Genomic DNA, 18,330 nt, shown 5'->3' on the forward strand with positions numbered 1-18,330 from the left:
AAGAAAGATTATATTATTAATCTAGAATAAACATACCTAAGAGATCTATCAGACTTAGTAAAGTTGATTAGTATATACCAGGAATATAAATTAATATACTAACTAATATAAGACTTATTAGTAAGAAGATATAAGATCTAATTAAGAAAATTAGCTATATTCTTATATAGAATTAATCTATTAATATCCTAGAACTAGAAATACGCTTGAGTTCTTACTAATATAGATAAATAGATTATAAAAGTAAAATAATAAGTATAGAAGAGAATATTATTATTAAGATAATTCTTTAATCTTATATTTAGTAATTCTATATAGAAACAGGCGAGTTGATATACTAACTCTAATAATATAAGAATAATACTCTTTAGAATAGATAAGAGTTAGTAATAATATAATACTATATATACTACTTAAAGATATAAAAGTAATGAAATTATAATATTTAAAAAAACTAAACTAATAAAGCTATTCTAAATAAATAAGATTATTAATAGCAGAAGATAAATATAAGAATTAATCTAGATACTTAAAGTAAATATAAGACTCAGCTCAGCTAGCCAGTTATATAATAAGGGCAGGGCTTGATGACGTCTTGTGACCCACAGGAGATAGATAGAGAAAGTAGAAGAGCAGGCGACTGGTAGAACCACAGTGCGACTAACTGAGAGGGGGGTGTATTGACTAGAGGTGCCTGTAGTTGATGGTAATGATGAAAGGACGAACAAATAAAAGACAGAAGTAATAAAAAGTAATCAGAAGTTACCGGGCAGGACTATAGAAATACATATAGTGTCTGGAACCCGGGACATGCTACTAACTGTCAAAGTCGGTGGTAGGGAAAGATTCTTATAATATCATTATTATAAAGTTGTTCCTGGGAAGATTCCCGGGACGGGCGAAAACTAGCTAAGATCCACCCAAGGCGGAATAACAGTACAGAATCCTTCTCAACACCATCAACATCGCCAGCAGCCATAACAATAGAACTACTATTAATAACCTTACAACTCCTATAACCACTATAATACATCATCCTAATAATCTTACTCCTAATAGCCAGATTTTTCTATCACAATAGGATATACTACTATATATAACAGTCTATAATAATATAGTTTATTATAAGGTTGACTCTATTGATTATGTTGTAGATGAAAGAAGAAGTCAAGCAGATGAAAGGATGTCTGAAGGCGGAAGCCAGCGGCAGAATACCAGCAAAGCCACAACAACCACAATTTTTTCTTATATAAAAATTCTATTCTACTTTTACCCAGCTGACCTAGCTGTTACAATAAGTTATGATTCTATTAAGTAGTTTTACTCTTACAATATTGAGAGTTAAAAGCTTACTATTTCCTATATAATATAGAGATGGCCAGCTTGCTGGGGTGGCCAGCCTGCTTGTGATTATATTAACTAAGCAAATAATAAATCAGCTGAATAAAACAAATAAATTCCGAATTACCTTGAGAACAATGCCAGGACATCAACACAGAAATACTACAAACAAGGGACTCATCTGCTTTGAGTAGCGGCCATCAATTGTCTTCTTCATTTAAAATACTGCCACAGTCTTTGTAAAGATTCGCCATCCGCCAGCACAAGTGGGCGGTAGACGACATGTCATCAAGAGAAAAGTGCAGTGACCAACCACGGATCACACCCAGTCTCAGCCACCGAGCTTTGTCTGCATCGGATGTCGACGTACCTACCCTCAAGCTACGGAAACAGGAATATCAAAACCGCATTTTCAATCAAAACTACAGGCGGTATGGAGAAGCGGAGCTTGGAGAGCCGCGCAGCGCTGGAAGTGGGAAGAGCACTCCAGCATTATACAGATGGTCGAACTTGATGTTGATCTGCTCGCTCATTTTCGGGGGCTGCTGTGCTAATGTGAGTGCCTTTTCAAGCGAAAAGTCCTATTACTGATCTCTGAGTCGAAGGTCTTTGCGCTAGAGGCCATTATCAAGTAAGTTGATTAGTTTGTACTCAGCTGTATACAAGGATCATGTGCTGACCTTTTCTTTCTCAAGAGAACAGCCTAAGTCCGGTAAGGAACGAATTTCGAGCTATTGGATTCAATGCTGATGATCCGCAAGGTCCTCTTATCACAATCGCCCAATTTCTCCTAACTGCAGCCATTACCATCACGGATTTCATTTCTCCGTGCACCGGTCTTCGCTCCTTGTACCTCAGACCGCGGGCCATTCCTTTGAGATCGTGGCTCGTCTATACAGCATTCTTTATTAGCGTCAACCTTCTGAACAATTGGGCTTTCGCTTACCAGATATCTGTTCCTCTGCATATTATCCTTAGATCTGGAGGGCCTGTAGCGTCCATGGTCATAGGTTATTTGTTCAATGCTAAGCGGTATTCCCCGGGTCAAATACTCTCTGTGCTCATGCTCACCGTGGGCGTCGTTGCCGCCGCACTGGCGGATGCTAGGTTCAAAGGTCAATCAGTACATGTTGAGGGAATTCCAGCTACGACGACAATCACCGGTTTCGCAATTCTAGCTGTTGCGATGGTCTTGTCTGCCTTCCAGGGCATCTACGCTGATCGGCTTTACGAGACATACGGCCGGGATCACTGGAAGGAGGCTCTCTTCTATTCTCACATACTCTCACTACCTCTTTTCCTCCCAACTTATCCACACGTGGCCACTGAATGGCGAGCATTATTCTCTTCGCATACGGCAGACAGACCGGTCATATCTGTGGATTCTGAAACATCGAAGCAATACTGCAACCTACCATGCCTGGCATCGATTGCAAGCAAAATCACTGAACTATTATCATTCCACCTGGAGTACAGACCTTGGCGATTGATTTTGTCAGCAACGCCCAAACGCTTAATCTACCTTGCCGTGAATGCATTGACTCAGTACTTATGCATTCGTGGGGTACATCTTTTGTCTGCAAAAACATCTTCGCTAACTGTGACTATCGTGCTGAACGTTCGGAAACTCGTCTCACTCTTGTTGTCTATATACATATTTGGGAACTCTCTCACACCAGGTGTGTTCGTTGGTGCACTCTTGGTATTTTTGGGAGGTGCTTTTTATGGCTATGAGGGGACACGTGCCAAGAAAACACACTCGGACAAAAGATAAACATGGAAGTTAACTGTGGGCTATATCTGTATCAGGGTCTGGTTAGCCGACTTACTGTTCCCTTGCAGTATGCAGATTCACTTCTGAACCTAGGAATTTAGTGTAAGTCAATAGCACGATCTAGGGAGGAAATAAAACATGATAGTCACAAGAAGTCAAAGGTGTGATCTTGTACCAATCCTCTTTCTGGATGATAGACAGAAACAATAATTTGAGTATAATATACACGTCTGACAATGCCTCTCTTTCCCTCCCCGAAAACAGCTAACTCAGGGCGGGTTAAGACGCTTGCAGTTACTTAGAAGGCAAGGCTGCCAAGCTCCAAGAAGTTCTGCAACCGAACATGCCGGATCGAACGATCTACAAGACCTCGCCCACAATCTTCGCCGCCTCCTTATACGTATCCAAAAGCTTTTCGCACTTTTCTCTCTCCGCTTTGATCCCATCATCCTCGTAAAGAAGCTCCCCAAAAAGATCTTCCTTGTAAAGCTCGCTGACAAGCCTATTTTGCACGACGTCTTTGCTGTGATTGACAAGCAGATGCATAATGGCCTTAGGTACCTGGTCCGCTATTGTTTCCCTGACGATGTTGAAATACGAGGAGATCAATCGGCGGATCAATTCAGTTTCCAATATCTCGCGTTCAGACAAGGAAGAGTCGGGATCGTCTTTTGTCTACAGTTACCTGGTTAGCGCAAACTCTAACAGAGTGAGAATTCAGAGTTTCCAACTCACAGATATGCCAACATCATTGAAAGAGTCTACAGGAGCGACGTAATCGTCAGGCGGCATGATCGGTGACCGCAGATCTGTCCGTCGTGCGCCATGGCTGCCACTGGCCTCATGGGGACTTGCAAGCTGCCTATTCGTGTTCGAAACTTGCGGCAGCGAGGTCACAGGATGTACACCATCTTTTCCGAAGAAGTAATTCAAGAAAGAATCTCGGGTTGTATTCGTTGTCCCAAAAGTCGCAGAGGCGTTGGAGTGCGCCCCATTCAGTGTAGCTGCAATGCCGCCATCTTGACTTTTACCAAGGTGAGGAGACATGCTTCTCGCACCCCGCACGGACTGGCTTCTGCTGGAAACATTTTGTGGCTTGAGTTCAGGTTGCGGTTCTTCCTCATCATCCAATGAGGCAGCATTGTTACCATTCAACCCCCCAAGTTCCTTTAGCCGTCTCTTTTCTCTTTTCCGCCTATCCTCTGCCAGTGCTGCTTTCTTTTCTTGTTCCTGCTTGTTTTGAATGACGGACGACATTGCCGCTGCTGCGCCAAGGAAATTGGGGTGGTTGGTATTGATGTAGGCCCGCTGAATCGAAATAAGGGATTCGACGTATCCTGAACACGGGCCCAAGCGTTCGCGAAGGAGATCAGAGACCACTTCAATCAATTTTGCTTGCAGACGTGGAAAGCGAAGAAGCTCTTGTGAACCACATGTATGACAAATCTTGATGAGCTCTTCGTAAACGAGTTCGACGCATCGCTGACTAGGAGCTTCTAGCATCTTGATTTGGGGCTTTACAAGCAGGTCGAAAGCAAGTTCTGGAACAAACAAGCTCGGACGAGGGCCAGTAGAGTTTCGGATAGCCGTCCTGATATCAGACACAGTCAAGTTGTGGGTAGGATCTATTGTTTCAAGGGAGTTGCCGAAAACAGAATTGAATATATAATATATCCTAGCGCCACCGCAAAGCTCTTTGGTAGAAATCTCCGAAGACGTTCCGTCAATCGAGGATATGAATGACGATGCGAAGCGTGTCATCAGTTGCAATATCAGAGATCCACGATGTTCCTTCCCACTGAATTGTTTGTTGCCGTAGCTGGCTAGCTCTTGCTGTGTTTGTCCCATGAGAGTGTTGAGGCGCGCTTTGATATCAGGAAGCCGATCGCGAATGTGAGACATGAGAGTCGTATTCAATGTTTTTGCTAGAAATTGGGTGCCGCATCTGTTTGCCATGTTCCGATAAGCAGGATGGTGTCTGAAGAAGTCCAGCTCGGCCTGCAATGCGTCAGATAATGACTTCCCAGATTGAATGTCTTGTTGAGAGCGATTAACGACGCCGATGAAACCAAGCTTCAGCGGATAAACGCGACCAGAAAGGATGTCCATGGCATTGGTCCCATGATCCATGAGATCCAGCTTAGTGAGAACACCGATCGTTCTTCGACCCATGGGATCAACCTGTCGCGCAAGCTTTAAGGCCTCGGAGTTCACGAGGTCGACATTGGCAGGGGATACTGCCAGAATGATGCTGTTGGGCTTCGCTATGTATTCCAGGATCAATGCCCGGGTTTGTTTTTCGATATCGGACGGTTGATCTCCGATAGGCACTTTGGTCAACCCTGGCAAGTCAACCATCGTGAGGTTGAGGACATGGGGTGAAAAGATCTTGAGATTTATAGGCTGCCTGTTAATGCCTTTGTTGCTTCCCGCTATCCTTGCTGTCTCGGCTTCAATTTCCTGCTTCACCAGAGCAAAGTCATGGAATTTTCGACCCGGGAGATGGTGAAACTCTGCCCATTCATTCTGTCCAGCAACGCTTGCAGCAGTGTGAGGTACATGGACCTCATCACCATCAGGCCTATCATGCCGTTCACTAGGAATGTTTATGAGTTGAAGTATCAACGGTCTTCTTGTGACGATACCACTTCCCCTCGGTAGAAAGTCTCTGCCGACAATGTTTTCAAGGACGGATGACTTTCCAGAAGATTGAGAACCGACGACAACCTATAATAAGTAGTCAGCTCCATTACAGTGTGATTACATGTATCTGAAAGCCCGGGATAGAGCTGGACCCAAGCGATAATGACTCACAATCTGGGGTAGATCAAGTGAGTCATTTCCAATGGTATTGAAGACAAGATCTTGTAGCTTGTTGACAGTGATGAGTAAGTCCTCGCTGAGAGCTGCCATACTTTAATGCAATGACAAAGTGAACACTGCTCTCTTAGGTGCTCAAGTTTTGGAAAGAGTCCTGTAGGAAATCTGCAGAAACCTGAAGGACGCATACAAGATAATTAGAGGATGTGTTGTCAATATAATAGTTATTCAGATGGAAAGAGAAGTATCAAACCTTAAAACGAGGCGCAGATCTGCTGGGCTAATACATGACCTCGGACAGGCGCTCTCGAAACTATTTATCCATGCTTCGGCAAGTGCGAATGAGTTACATTCCGTACGGGTGAGCGATCACGTGGACTGACTAATCAATTGGCACTGACAGGATGATACGCGCAATGATCTGGAACATGTTCTTCACGGCTGGTATCTACACAGTAGAAGAGAATAAGTGTGTACGATTGAGCTACAACACCAATCCAGTAAATCTCACGATGATCGCTGATCAAATACAATTTTAAAAAACTGGTGGGTCTTTCTATATCAAGTAACATTTACAATGAGCACAAGTCTACTATTTTCATAATATACTATAAAAGGGAAGAGGTACCTGAATAGTGATATCGGTTGCAAGACTAAAAGATAGTACCACGGTTTACAAGGACTGCTTCGATCATTTCTGTGTATCGGCTCTTGTAGAAGGCTGTGGAAACTTAGGCACACAGAAATCCCTTCACCTCGAACAGAAGCAAATCGAAGCTAAGGTAGAGCGCGTGTCTGAAGGTTTGCGCTATTTCAGTTTCCTAGCTGCACATAATTCGCAGGAAATAGTCCGGTTTTTCCATTGTAATGGCCAAACCACCAATCGTCGTCTGGGAACTCCTAGAAAGAAAAATATCATCGGATCAGCATGAAGTCTCTCACTGGGTATTCAAGAAACAACTTTGCGCATTTGTGGACGCACACTGGAAAGTGTGTCGTTGGTTTAAGATCCAAGTAGAGGACTTACAATATGTGAAATTTCAGCGCCCTCGGGGAAGCTCAATTCATTGTCCTCCGCGGCCTCATAGTCGTACAAAGCAATTGCATTAGGTTCACTGGCGGGTTCAGGTTCGGTAGTGGGAGGGCCAGAAACGACGTTTGGCAAGGATGAGACTTCCTCATCTTCGGGAAGACCTTGGGTATCTGCCACATTGTGGGTTTGCGACGAACTGGAGACAAGCTCCACGTAGTTGCTGGGGAAAAGACCTCTGTCACCTTGAGCATTAGATCCTAGCCACCAGTCCTTGTCAACCATTTCGATGTTGTTCACAAGACCGCCTTCTCTAAGTTCGATCTCATTGTCTTCCGCTTTCTCATAGTCATAAAGGACTACAGCTTGAACTGCTTTGTGCTGAGCATCTTCACTAACGGTAGCTTCAGCCGTTGCACGACCAATATCATGTTGATCATCATCCAGATCCTCTTCTTTTGGCAACGCCTCCTGCAGGCTCTCGGTTGGAAGTGCAGGGGGTGGGGACTGCTGCTCGCTGTGAACGTCCGTCAATCCTTTACCAATAGGAGCAGCCACGCGTATAGGTGAAAGCTCACGCGCTGGTGCCAAGGGAGTAGGAGGAGTCGGAGACCGGGGCTGTTCAGGAGGGGTTGGGAGCGACTCGAAGGTCCTGTACTCATGGCTATCTTCAAATTTCGTAACCGAATCAGCCTCCTGAAGTCCTGGCACAGGTATGACACCGCTGGTCGACGGTGACTTTTCTTTGACATCTTGAGAACTACTAGGTTTGTCGTAACTTATATCGTCAAGACCGAGATTTGTGCTTGGCTGTGCAGACTCAGTGTCTGAGTCATGAGCTGAGCTATGTGCAATCAGAGGATGATCGGTAGTCTGCGGTATGTCACCGGTCTGAGCGGCCTGTACGTGGTGCCGGACGTTGCCCTGTGGTAGCTCAACACCATTGTGAGGCGGTGTACTGGACTTGATGTCGGGTAGATTGGATGGAATTGTGTTGGATAGTGGACCGCGTTCCTTAGCCTTACGTTCTGACCAAAGCTGAGCAGGTGTCTTCCCCCCTTCATCCGCAAACGTACGGCTCGCACTACCCACTAATGGTGCAATAGGTTGAGACGTCTGCGAAGGCAAGGGGGGCTTCGTGCCAAATGTGGCATTAGGAGCAGTGTTCTTTGCGACTTTGGGCTTCGGCAAGCTTGTCAGGCGTTCGTATTGATTCGCGACAGAAGATATGTTCGACGTATTTGAGTACCTGGTGATGTCTGAGGCTGGGTTTGACTTCACAGGGCCTTGCGCGTCGACTGGATTCTGGTTCCCACCCTGTGCTTTAGCCCGAATTGCAGCGATATCAATCTTGCCAACTGGTTGATACGCGCCTTTTACAGGCTCAGGACGATCATCTGCAAGATTGCCTGCTTCGCGTGCTTGCCTTCTTATGGCGGCGATGTCAACTTTACCGACAGGCTTATAACCACCCTTGATGACTTCACCACGGTCTTCAGAGTCTCGGCCCCCCGATAAACTAGGGGTAGACATCAAGCCAGCTTTGAGCTCCTCGATATTCACCTTCGTGGGTTTGTAAGCTGGCTGAACCTTTTCGAGGCTTGTCCTAGTTACTGGCGGTGCATCAGGACCCCAGCCATCATCCTCAGCCCTTGTTGCCGCCGTCGGTTGACTGACAGCCGCTGGGCTGTTCGCAACACTGCCTCCAGTTCGTGTTGGGGTAAATACAGGCTTTGTTGATACCGGAGGCTTGTGGGTAGAGGTAGGCAAACTTTTCGACCCTGCGGTACTATACTTCGCTCCAGAGGCATCCCCAACTTTCTGGACTATGCCCTCCGCGGTTAGGTCTTGCTCGGAACGAGCAGTTATCTGCACATGATAGCCCTGTGATTATATGTGTCAGGACGGAGTATCAGATGGGTTAGACTGGGCGCAGTCCACACTGACATGCAGAAATTTAGAAACAGCCGCAAGATGACTCGTAAAATAACCCTTTGTCCGCTCCGGTACGCCCTCTCCACACCAAGCAATAAGCACGTTTTTGGGGAGCCTGGAGTTCGGATCAAGAACTTTCACAAAGGCGAATTGTATCTTGCCCTCGGAGAACTCTTCAATCAATTCCAACAACTCACCGGCTACAAAGGGGGTATTAGTAGAACTCATCAGACAATGTGCGGACCAGTTGGCAGACCTCCAGTATCCTGGACCTTCAAGACACTCTCCTTGCTGCCAGAGTCTTGCTGGAAAGCATTTATAAGAGGAGCCGAAACAGAAAAGATGGCCCATTGCCCGTAAGTAGGGGAACCTGAGCCAGGCAGCGACGAGTCAATGACGGTCTGATAGCTCTTAGCTATCGAAGGTCCGTTGGTAGACAGGTTTAGAGTAGCCATGTTTGTGACCAAAAAATGAATTGGAATTGATACTTCTGGTGCGGGCACGACACACTACAAGGGGCTAGAGTAGCAATGTTAGAGTAGGTTATGTGGAAGAGCTGGGACGAACTATGATGGTAGGATTGCCAAGGATTGTCCCATAATTCAAGAGCGGCCTTTAGCAAAGCCAGGCGTGACTTACAATAAATAGGAGTGTGGTAGATGAACACGATTTGTGCCTCAGAGATGGAATGACTGTTGATTGTTTCATGAGCTAGGTACAGAGTGCTGTGGCCGCAAGGAAGTACGTAACTAGGACTGTACGGAGTACGTCACACCTTACTCCTGAATAGGATCCGAATGTGGCGGTGCGAATCCACCCGCCACCAGGATGATACCATCTATTAGGTAGTAACTAGTTAATCAACTATTTGATCACCATTCCTAAGTCGGATGATGGAGGGGTGGAGAAACAGACTACTACTACCTAGCTTTTACTTGTAATACTCCGGTTCGATACTACGAGCAGTTTGAGACTACCATACTAGTACATAGTAAATACCCAAATGTAGATTCAGGTTACACAATTGAAGTTCTGTCTAATGTCCTGCCTCCGGTCAGGCGATGGTAGCCCTTATCCGCAAATTCGAGTCACAGCCTATATCCATGGACCCAAGAGTGCAATCGAGTTCATTCCAGGTTAAGAAGTCTAAATCCTGTAATCTACCAAATAATCTGTGTATAGGCCTATACTAACACCCTTCGCTAGACATAGACCTGCAAGCAACAACACTCTTCCTTTGTTATCGCTTGTTGGTCAATCCCTCGGGTGTCTGCTTAATAATATTTGCCCAGTCACACTGGGCGCTGAACAGGTGCGGTGAGCACTTTCGGGCCTGCCACGAATTTTGCAAGTGTCTGGACTCTGCAAAGCGTATACGGGAGAGTCCAACCAACTAAGCAACAAGGTTCCAAGCAAGTACTACAACACTGTGACAGTACGATTGTGCACATCAAAGTGTGCTGCAAAGTTGAGAATGGCTTCTCTACGCCTAGACGAAGCTCTTGGGCCGATTTCAAATGCCAACGCATCTTCAGACTCATCAAACAAGGAGTCTCTGCCTCGAACAAGCTCCCACTCGTCCCTTCATGTTGCTGACGACACTGGAGCAAATAATTTAGATCTCACAGAGTCTCCTCCACAAACACCCGAGGATATTCTTCCGAGGGATATACAGCTAAAAACACCGACATATGACTACGCATTCGAGAAGTCAATGAGCCACACAGAAGCAAAGCTTTTTTATCAACAGCATCAGCTCGCTAGTCGGAGTAGTGGAGACAATGATCAGTTCTTTAAGGCAGCAGCAACTACATGCACACAGACTTTCCCAGCAGAAAAGGACATCGTCGATACGGCAGGAATAGCCAGAGATACCGCTGAGTCCGCGAGTCCCGGCCTAACAAAACAACCGTCTCCACTAGTTCGGCATGCAACAACCGCCAAGAATTCCAACACACCTCTTGCTATTCCAGGAGTTGAAGATTTGCATAAGCAGCTGGCTTCCAAACCACACTCTAATCTGCACTCCTTTAACGAGAAACAAATTCTAGAAGATCCAAGAAATTTGGGGAGTCCGGGAGATGGACTCGGGTCTGTCCAAGGCGTCATGCATGTTTCGCCGGGCGCCAATGTGATCGCCTCAGATCTGGATGTCATATGTCGCAAAATTAAGGATCTGCTCAATCGAAGGGCTAGATATGTACAGTTATCCTTACAAGGGCCTGACGATAACCCTAAGGATGCGCCCAATTGGCAGATCTACCCTCCGCCCCCCGAGCCAGCATGGGATGATGACAAAGATCTTGGGATGGTCAATGATCGTCCACGGGCTGACTACAAGAAGAGAAAAATGGGTGAGGATGTAGGCGAAGACTTCGACATGGCCGAGTGCCTACCGCTACCTGGACAATCCGACTGGGTTATCGAACTGGATGAAAATAGTGTATATCAAGTTTATGAGAGTGATGCGGCTCGACAAATGGGACAACCAGCGGTTAGAATCCCATCCTTGAGAGACTTCTACATGGACCTGGATGCGGTCACTGATATATCGACTGACGGGCCTGCGAAAAGTTTTGCATTCAAGCGGCTCTCTTACCTTGAAGGGAAGTTTCAACTGTATACACTTCTAAACGAGTATCAGGAAATAGCCGACAGCAAGAAAGTGCCTCATAGGGATTTCTATAATGTTCGGAAGGTGGACACGCATGTGCACCACTCCGCATGCATGAATCAGAAGCATCTGCTTCGTTTCATTAAAAGCAAGATGAAAAAGTCACCGGACGAAGTTGTGCTGTTCCGAGATGGCAAACATTTGACATTGAGGGAAGTTTTTGAAAGCATCAATCTCACAGCTTATGATCTCAGCATCGATACACTCGATATGCACGTATGCTTCAGTCGCCTGATCATGATTCTGGCTCCATCACTGACGTCTTGATTAGGCACACACCGATTCTTTTCATCGATTTGACAAATTCAATCTGAAATACAATCCTGTTGGCGAATCCCGCCTGCGAGAAATCTTCTTGAAAACGGATAATTTTATCAAAGGGCGCTATTTGGCCGAGATAACGAAGGAAGTGATCTCAGACCTGGAATCCAGCAAATATCAAATGGTGGAGTGGCGCATCTCCGTGTACGGGAGGTCAATCGACGAATGGGACAAGCTTGCTGCCTGGGTTGTGGATAACAAGTTGTTTTCCCCGAACGTTCGCTGGCTCATTCAGGTTCCTCGTCTCTATGATGTCTATAAGTCGAGCGGAATGATGGAGAATTTTGAGCAGGTGATAACGAATGTCTTCAAACCGCTTTTTGAAGTTTCTCAAAACCCATCTTCACACCCTAAGCTACACATTTTTCTTCAGAGAGTTATTGGATTCGATAGTGTTGACGATGAAAGTAAGGCCGAGCGACGGCTTTATCGGAAGTATCCCATTCCTAGAGAGTGGAACACCAAACAGAATCCACCATACAGCTACTGGATCTATTTCATGTTCGCCAACATCGCTTCTCTGAATACTTGGCGCAAGCATCGCGGTTTCAACACATTCGTCTTGAGGCCACATTGTGGTGAAGCAGGCGATCCCGATCATCTTGCCGTCGGCTTTCTTTGCTGCCACAGTATCAGTCATGGGATCCTCTTGAGGAAAGTTCCTTTGCTTCAGTACCTCTTCTATCTCGATCAGATAGGGATTGCCATGTCACCTCTCAGTAACAACGCATTGTTTCTTACGTATGACAAAAATCCGTGCGCCAATTTTTTCAGGAGAGGTCTCAATGTCTCCTTGTCTACTGATGACCCCTTGCAGTTTGCCTTTACCAAAGAACCACTAATTGAGGAATATTCAGTAGCCGCGCAGATCTATAAATTCAGTGCGGTCGACATGTGCGAACTTGCGAAGAATTCCGTTGAGCAAAGCGGCTTCGAGCTCTCTCTAAAGAAAAGATGGCTTGGCAGCAATTGCTCCGCACCGGGGGTCATGGGAAATAATGTCGCCAAGAGCAATGTTCCTGACATACGTGAACATTTCAGACACGAGACATTGCTTGGGGAACTTGCATTGTAGGCTTCCTTCCGGTCTATTTCTTTCCATCTTCTATGCCATGAATTCACTAACTATTCCCAGAATTGAGCAATATTGCGTCAAATTGGCTGATGAGTCAGTGACGAAATCAGACATTGCGCCTTAAGCTATACTTAGTGGATGTGGCCTCAAGCGACCACTGGGTAAGCTATTACTGCATCGTACGAAAGCAATAGGGAAATAATATCTTCCACTTATAGATGCGGGTTAAGCAATAACGATTTGCGGTAAATTGCTGACAGTGGTTGGTCGACATTGCGATCTAGCCTCAAAGCCATTCTTTGAGAAGAGTACACGATCAACCAGAAATATCCCTGGGGTATCGGTCGAAGAGTACGTGCGCAAACAAGGCAAGTCCCACATGGAGCGCAGCATTAGGGTCGCCTAAAGCAGTATGCTGGTTCAGCTTTGATGAGTGGAAGCAATAGGATTAATGCCCGATCCCCATGACGTACAATCCCAATCCATCCACTTTGCCTGTGTACTAAGCACCGAATGGATATTTGCGTCCGGAAGCCTTTCTCTGTGGGACGTGATGGAGGGAGTCTTGCGCATTCCACTGACAACTTTGTGGGTCGTGCTTGATGGTTTTGTTACCAATTTTAGACAGCCCAGCTCCCTTTTCGTTCACATACACCCCATGCTCCATGTTCTCCATTCATGTCAAGGTATCCGGTCCGATGCCTCTCCCTCGCCCAGTCAAGGATGTACAATTGTAGGGCCCTCCAGCGCATGCAGATGCCTGTTGAGGTGTCTGCGCCTTTAGAGAGACTGTCGGAAACGCCGACGTGCCCCATCGCATCTGATTTCAAATCATCCTGTCTTAAATCTGCAACCGATATGCCGGAGATCCTGCTAAGTTCGTGATCAAAATAACGGGCGACGCAGGGATAACCCAGCGAAAGATAATTATATATCTGGGTGACTAGACCGTCGTGCAACTCTGACTCGAGAGGTTCGTGACGGAAGTCTTGGTTTGCCATAGAGATAGTCGGAGTAATTTCCCCTGGACCGCGCTGGGTTGGCCGATTCGTCCTTGCATGATCTGCATCGCTTGGCTGGAGTGTAGATGTCTTGTATCTTTGTGGCACAGGGCATACAACTGATTGTTGCGGTGATTGAGTCTGTTGCGGATTTTGGGGTTGGCAGGTACCCTTCCAAAGGCCGCCGTTGCTGGGCCTGTCATGAGCACCAGCAGGCCCGTACCAAAGACCAGAGCATCCACAGAGCCTATTGCGCGTGACGTTGTGTTGAATGTTGCTGCCCTCACATATTGTCGATTCGGGCGACAGGCTCTGGGGGAAAATAAGATCTTCTCCGAGCATTCGGGGAGTGGTGTCGCTTTTCACCGTCGCTAGATCACGACCTTTAACTCGATTGTCTTGATGCGTGACTTGCGGCTTAGTTCCAAGTGAGTGTACATCATTCATCGGTGAGAATGGCGACCCTCTGGTTCGGGCCATTGCACGATCACTCATCTCGGCTTCTTCTTTGTGTCGGCGCATATACTCAAGTTCCCATGAGAGATCTGCTGACGATGTTCGTCGATGAGCGCGTGAAGTGGAAACATCAAAGTGAGCAGGAATTGTCACTTCATTGCTGTAAATCTCTTCGTCTTCTCTATCAATTGCAAAGTGATCAACGGGCTGATGATCTTGTTCGTTTGGAAAAGCTGCCAGTGCCTGCTCTTTTAGTTGTTTCTCTGCTGTAATGGCTGCGATAGTAAAGAGAAGTTCTGGGCTTTTGTCTCCCAAGCTGATGGATTTGTTCAGGCCTGCCTTGTTGTGTTTCTCGACTCTATGAGGCGATTCAGGGACTGATGAAGTATCAGAGGTGTCAGAGGCCCCGCTACAACTAGAAGGAATCGCAGGGAGATTAGGGATGCGAAAGGAGTGTCTCCTCGTTTCTTGCCGCTGACGTAGGGCCATGTATGAAAATCGCGATTCATGTGCCAAGTGTCTGTGAATGTACGTGACATCGCCAACCGCGGTAAGAAGGTTGAGAGCCTCTTGCTGTGGTTTTTGCTTACGACCTTCCTGAGAGAGCGTGTCCGTTCGCCGAAAAGAGCGCGTGTCTGTTTCCATGAGCTGTGGTGGAAACCTTCTGAACCCTAGGCAGTATTCATGACCAGTTTGATCAGACTCGTCTTCGATTAACTGAGATGGAGTATGCTTACCGACTTTGGTGGAATCTTGCGCTGTTTGTATGCTCGGTTCGTGCAGGGCCACTGCCTGTGTGTTTTCTGTGCACCATATCTGTTGCAGGGAACGGTTTCTTTCTGCATCATCATAGAGTTTGATCGGATGCTCTCTGCGTTCTGTAAATGTTCTTTGTCTGTCTGAGTGCCGTTGGCTAGCTAATCGAGCTTGTGCAGTTTGACTGTTTGATGGACCTTCTTTGGAGCTGCGTGATGAGGTCTCAATAAGTTCCGGCTGGAACCTACTTGTCCTTTGTTGGGAGGCCGATGTTTGCTTGGGCATGATTACGGCGTTCTTGGAATCTAAGTCTTGGCTCTAGGATAAGGAGGGATTCTCCTGGACGTCTCGGTGTCATATATTTCTTTGTGCTCTTTGCTAGGAGGACATGGGCTTGATGGTCATGTTAGTATGGTTTATGGTAAAGAATATTGAGTGATACTTATCAGGAGGCACTGTTGGTGACGGGAAAAATAAACATATCGTAATTGGGAAACTATAGCAATAAGTCCCCAAGCTTTGGGTACATATCCAGGTAGCATATTAGTAAAGTAGGAAAATGATAACTAAGGAACTCACTGCTGATATGGTGGTATACCAAACACACAACCTAACCCAGAATAGGGATTATTGAAAAGGACAGTACTAAACCCCTCTGGAATATTTCTGAAGTTTTAAAGAATGATGAGTATACATATCTGAGTATTTTGAGCACAGTCTAGATTAGTAATATCCATTGGGAGCAGCCATTAAAGAGTTGTGTCCCAAAAGCTATTGCACCGCACTAATATGCTCGGTGTATTGCAGATGTATTGATTCCATTTCTTGATAAGCCATAAAACTTTATTGGTCTAATGTAAGCTGCGGTTGAACCGCCATTGCAGGCAGTATAGTAGTCAATGGTGGATATCATTCTGCTGTGTTGTTCTATCTTAAGCAGATCCTTAGCTAGAATATCCATTGTAGAATCCTTCCTTATCAACAATAACAATAATATTAGAATAGTATATGTGTTACTATCTAGTATCTTTAATGTAATTGTTAATGTAGAGATTGATAGTATACTAAGTATCTTAAGGATATTTATCTTAAGTATAATATATCTTTTCTATAGATAAGAATAGACTAATAATAGTAGTATTTATAATATATATATTTACAAAGTAATCTTACTAGTAGATATTCTATCTTTAGTAGAATTATAGTATAGTATTATAGAATTAATATTATCTTTTTCTCTAGTTATTACTTTGATTATTATTGTTCTATAATTATTAATTATCTTTTATTTAACTATCTTAAGATAGATTTATTATAGTCTATTAGATAATATCTTGACTATGACAGGTTTTATAAGATATAAAAGATCTGGGCTGCTACTACTAGTTCTACTAGTTTGACTAGTTTATCTATAGATAATATTACTTCTGGTTTTGATAATCTTAGAGATAATTCTAGGATTCTTATAGCTTTTTAAAGTTATATATTTTATTAGTTCTAAAGTTATTTTAGAATCTCTGGATATTGTTATATTTTTACTCTTATTCCTGCCTATAGAAGTTATACTTATTATAAAATTCTTAGTCATAGATTATATTACTATACTTACTTTTATTTTCGATAATATATACTAGTACTTTCTAGTTATATTACTACTTATCTAGTTGCTTAAGAAATTCGCCTACTATAGTATATTAAGTTAAATGAATTAGCTATATATAAAGATAAGAATCTAGACAGTTCTATATATATATTAATTAATTAAAGGAATTATTTGTATATATAGTATAGGAATATTAAATAAACTCATTTATAAATTATTCTATATAATAATCTACTTAATAATTAAAAATATTCTATAAAATACTACACTAAGCTTAAACTTCATAGTATATAGATTAGATTTAAAATACTTTTCAAGCTTAGTAAGTCAACTACCTTTAAGAGATAGTTAAACTATAAGATACTTCTTATAGTTAGTAAGACTCTATATACTACTATAACACAGTACTATATATATATACTTATAGATTAGGCTTAACTATAAATTCATCTTAATACTAAACTATATTCTTTACTCTATCAATACATATAATAGTATTCTTATAGTATATCTTCTTTGCTAGTTGTTTTATAACTTTCTTATGATTTATATTAGAATAAAAGAATCTAATTTCTTCTAGTTTAAGATCTTTAATATAGATTATCTTAACTATATTAATATTTTAAATAGAATAAATAGAGTATTACTTAGAGATATATTTATAGTAGTCTAATAGAACTTAATTAGAATATATAGATTATATATAATCTAAATAAGAATAAGATAAGTGATCTAATAAACTATTATTTTCAGAATTTAAATCTAGAGAATTACCTCTTATTTATCTAGAATAAGATAACTTTTTTTACTTCTCTACTTCTTTCTATCTTAGATATCTTATCTATACAAGAATTGATCTTATTAAGATAATTAAGAATGGTAGTAAATATCTTTGCTGATACTATAGAAGCTGGATTGGTCTATGATCTATAGAAATATTATTATTGTTACTAGGAGTATCTAGAGTATCTATAATATTTTCTAGAATTAGACTATAATAACTACTATTAATATTACTTCTTCTAATATTTAAAGTATTACTATTATAATCTGAGCTACATACTCTATAGACTAGGATTTTAAGAGTATTACTACTATTATATACGAAAATAACACAATTTAATTAAAAAGTCGGTTTCTCAGTCAATTCTTTATATAATTTTCTAAAAATAAGCTTCAAATATATAGCAAAATTCTATCTTTTATTCTATATTAAATTTGTAGCCCTACTTGTCTAAATAGGTAAAATATTAAGAAAAAAGAGAAATTTTATATATATAAGCTTTATAGACTCAATTTTAATATTCTTCAAAGATTTATAGTTCTATAAATAGATTAGAATTTTTACTATAGTCTAAAGCTACTTTGAGTCTAGAATCTCTAATCTTTGATTTTTCTAGATTTTTTAAATATTAATTTTAGTATTTTCTTATATAAATAGTTTGTTCTATTTTTATCCAGCTGACTTAGCAATTCTACTCCATCAAAATTTCTATACTTTTAGCCCTAAAATTATATAATTTTAATACTCTACCCACACAAAC

General features: G+C 43.0%; 5 protein-coding genes across 5 annotated transcripts; 2 read left to right on the forward strand and 3 right to left on the reverse strand.

Moving 5' to 3' along the window:
* Positions 1-1,468: 1,468 nt before the first annotated feature.
* On the forward strand, positions 1,469-3,272 carry BP01DRAFT_357469 (putative UPD-GlcNAc transporter (Mnn2-2)). The gene is made up of 4 exons (XM_025575207.1): positions 1,469-1,896; positions 1,947-1,972; positions 2,037-2,053; positions 2,103-3,272. Exons 1-4 carry the CDS (start codon positions 1,624-1,626, stop codon positions 3,113-3,115), a joined length of 1,329 nt encoding a protein of 442 aa, XP_025430780.1. The 5' UTR covers positions 1,469-1,623; the 3' UTR covers positions 3,116-3,272.
* On the reverse strand, positions 3,053-6,297 carry BP01DRAFT_423992 (dynamin-related GTPase DNM1). Its single transcript, XM_025579662.1, has 4 exons — positions 6,189-6,297; positions 5,930-6,110; positions 3,851-5,842; positions 3,053-3,790 (listed from the first exon to the last, which is right to left on the reverse strand). The coding sequence occupies exons 2-4, from the start codon at positions 6,026-6,028 to the stop codon at positions 3,476-3,478; spliced, it is 2,406 nt and encodes an 801-aa protein (XP_025430781.1). The 5' UTR covers positions 6,029-6,110; positions 6,189-6,297; the 3' UTR covers positions 3,053-3,475.
* Positions 6,298-6,748: 451 nt separating this feature from the next.
* BP01DRAFT_297916 (putative actin binding protein) lies at positions 6,749-9,355 on the reverse strand (the record flags this gene model as incomplete). The annotated part of the gene is made up of 4 exons (XM_025571897.1): positions 6,749-6,835; positions 6,963-8,849; positions 8,913-9,100; positions 9,157-9,355. The coding sequence occupies 4 exons, from the start codon at positions 9,353-9,355 to the stop codon at positions 6,749-6,751; spliced, it is 2,361 nt and encodes a 786-aa protein (XP_025430782.1).
* A 1,019-nt stretch (positions 9,356-10,374) lies between these two features.
* Positions 10,375-12,970, forward strand: BP01DRAFT_297926 (AMP deaminase; the record flags this gene model as incomplete). The annotated part of the gene is made up of 2 exons (XM_025571898.1): positions 10,375-11,790; positions 11,846-12,970. 2 exons carry the CDS (start codon positions 10,375-10,377, stop codon positions 12,968-12,970), a joined length of 2,541 nt encoding a protein of 846 aa, XP_025430783.1.
* Positions 12,971-13,590: 620 nt separating this feature from the next.
* BP01DRAFT_416432 (uncharacterized protein) lies at positions 13,591-15,722 on the reverse strand (the record flags this gene model as incomplete). Its single annotated transcript, XM_025579197.1, has 4 exons — positions 15,630-15,722; positions 15,165-15,577; positions 14,841-15,098; positions 13,591-14,804 (listed from the first exon to the last, which is right to left on the reverse strand). The coding sequence occupies exons 2-4, from the start codon at positions 15,466-15,468 to the stop codon at positions 13,591-13,593; spliced, it is 1,776 nt and encodes a 591-aa protein (XP_025430784.1). The 5' UTR covers positions 15,469-15,577; positions 15,630-15,722.
* Between the last annotated feature and the right edge of the window lie 2,608 nt (positions 15,723-18,330).

This window comes from Aspergillus saccharolyticus (assembly GCF_003184585.1).
Source record: "Aspergillus saccharolyticus JOP 1030-1 unplaced genomic scaffold BP01scaffold_18, whole genome shotgun sequence".
Lineage (NCBI taxonomy): Eukaryota > Fungi > Ascomycota > Eurotiomycetes > Eurotiales > Aspergillaceae > Aspergillus > Aspergillus saccharolyticus.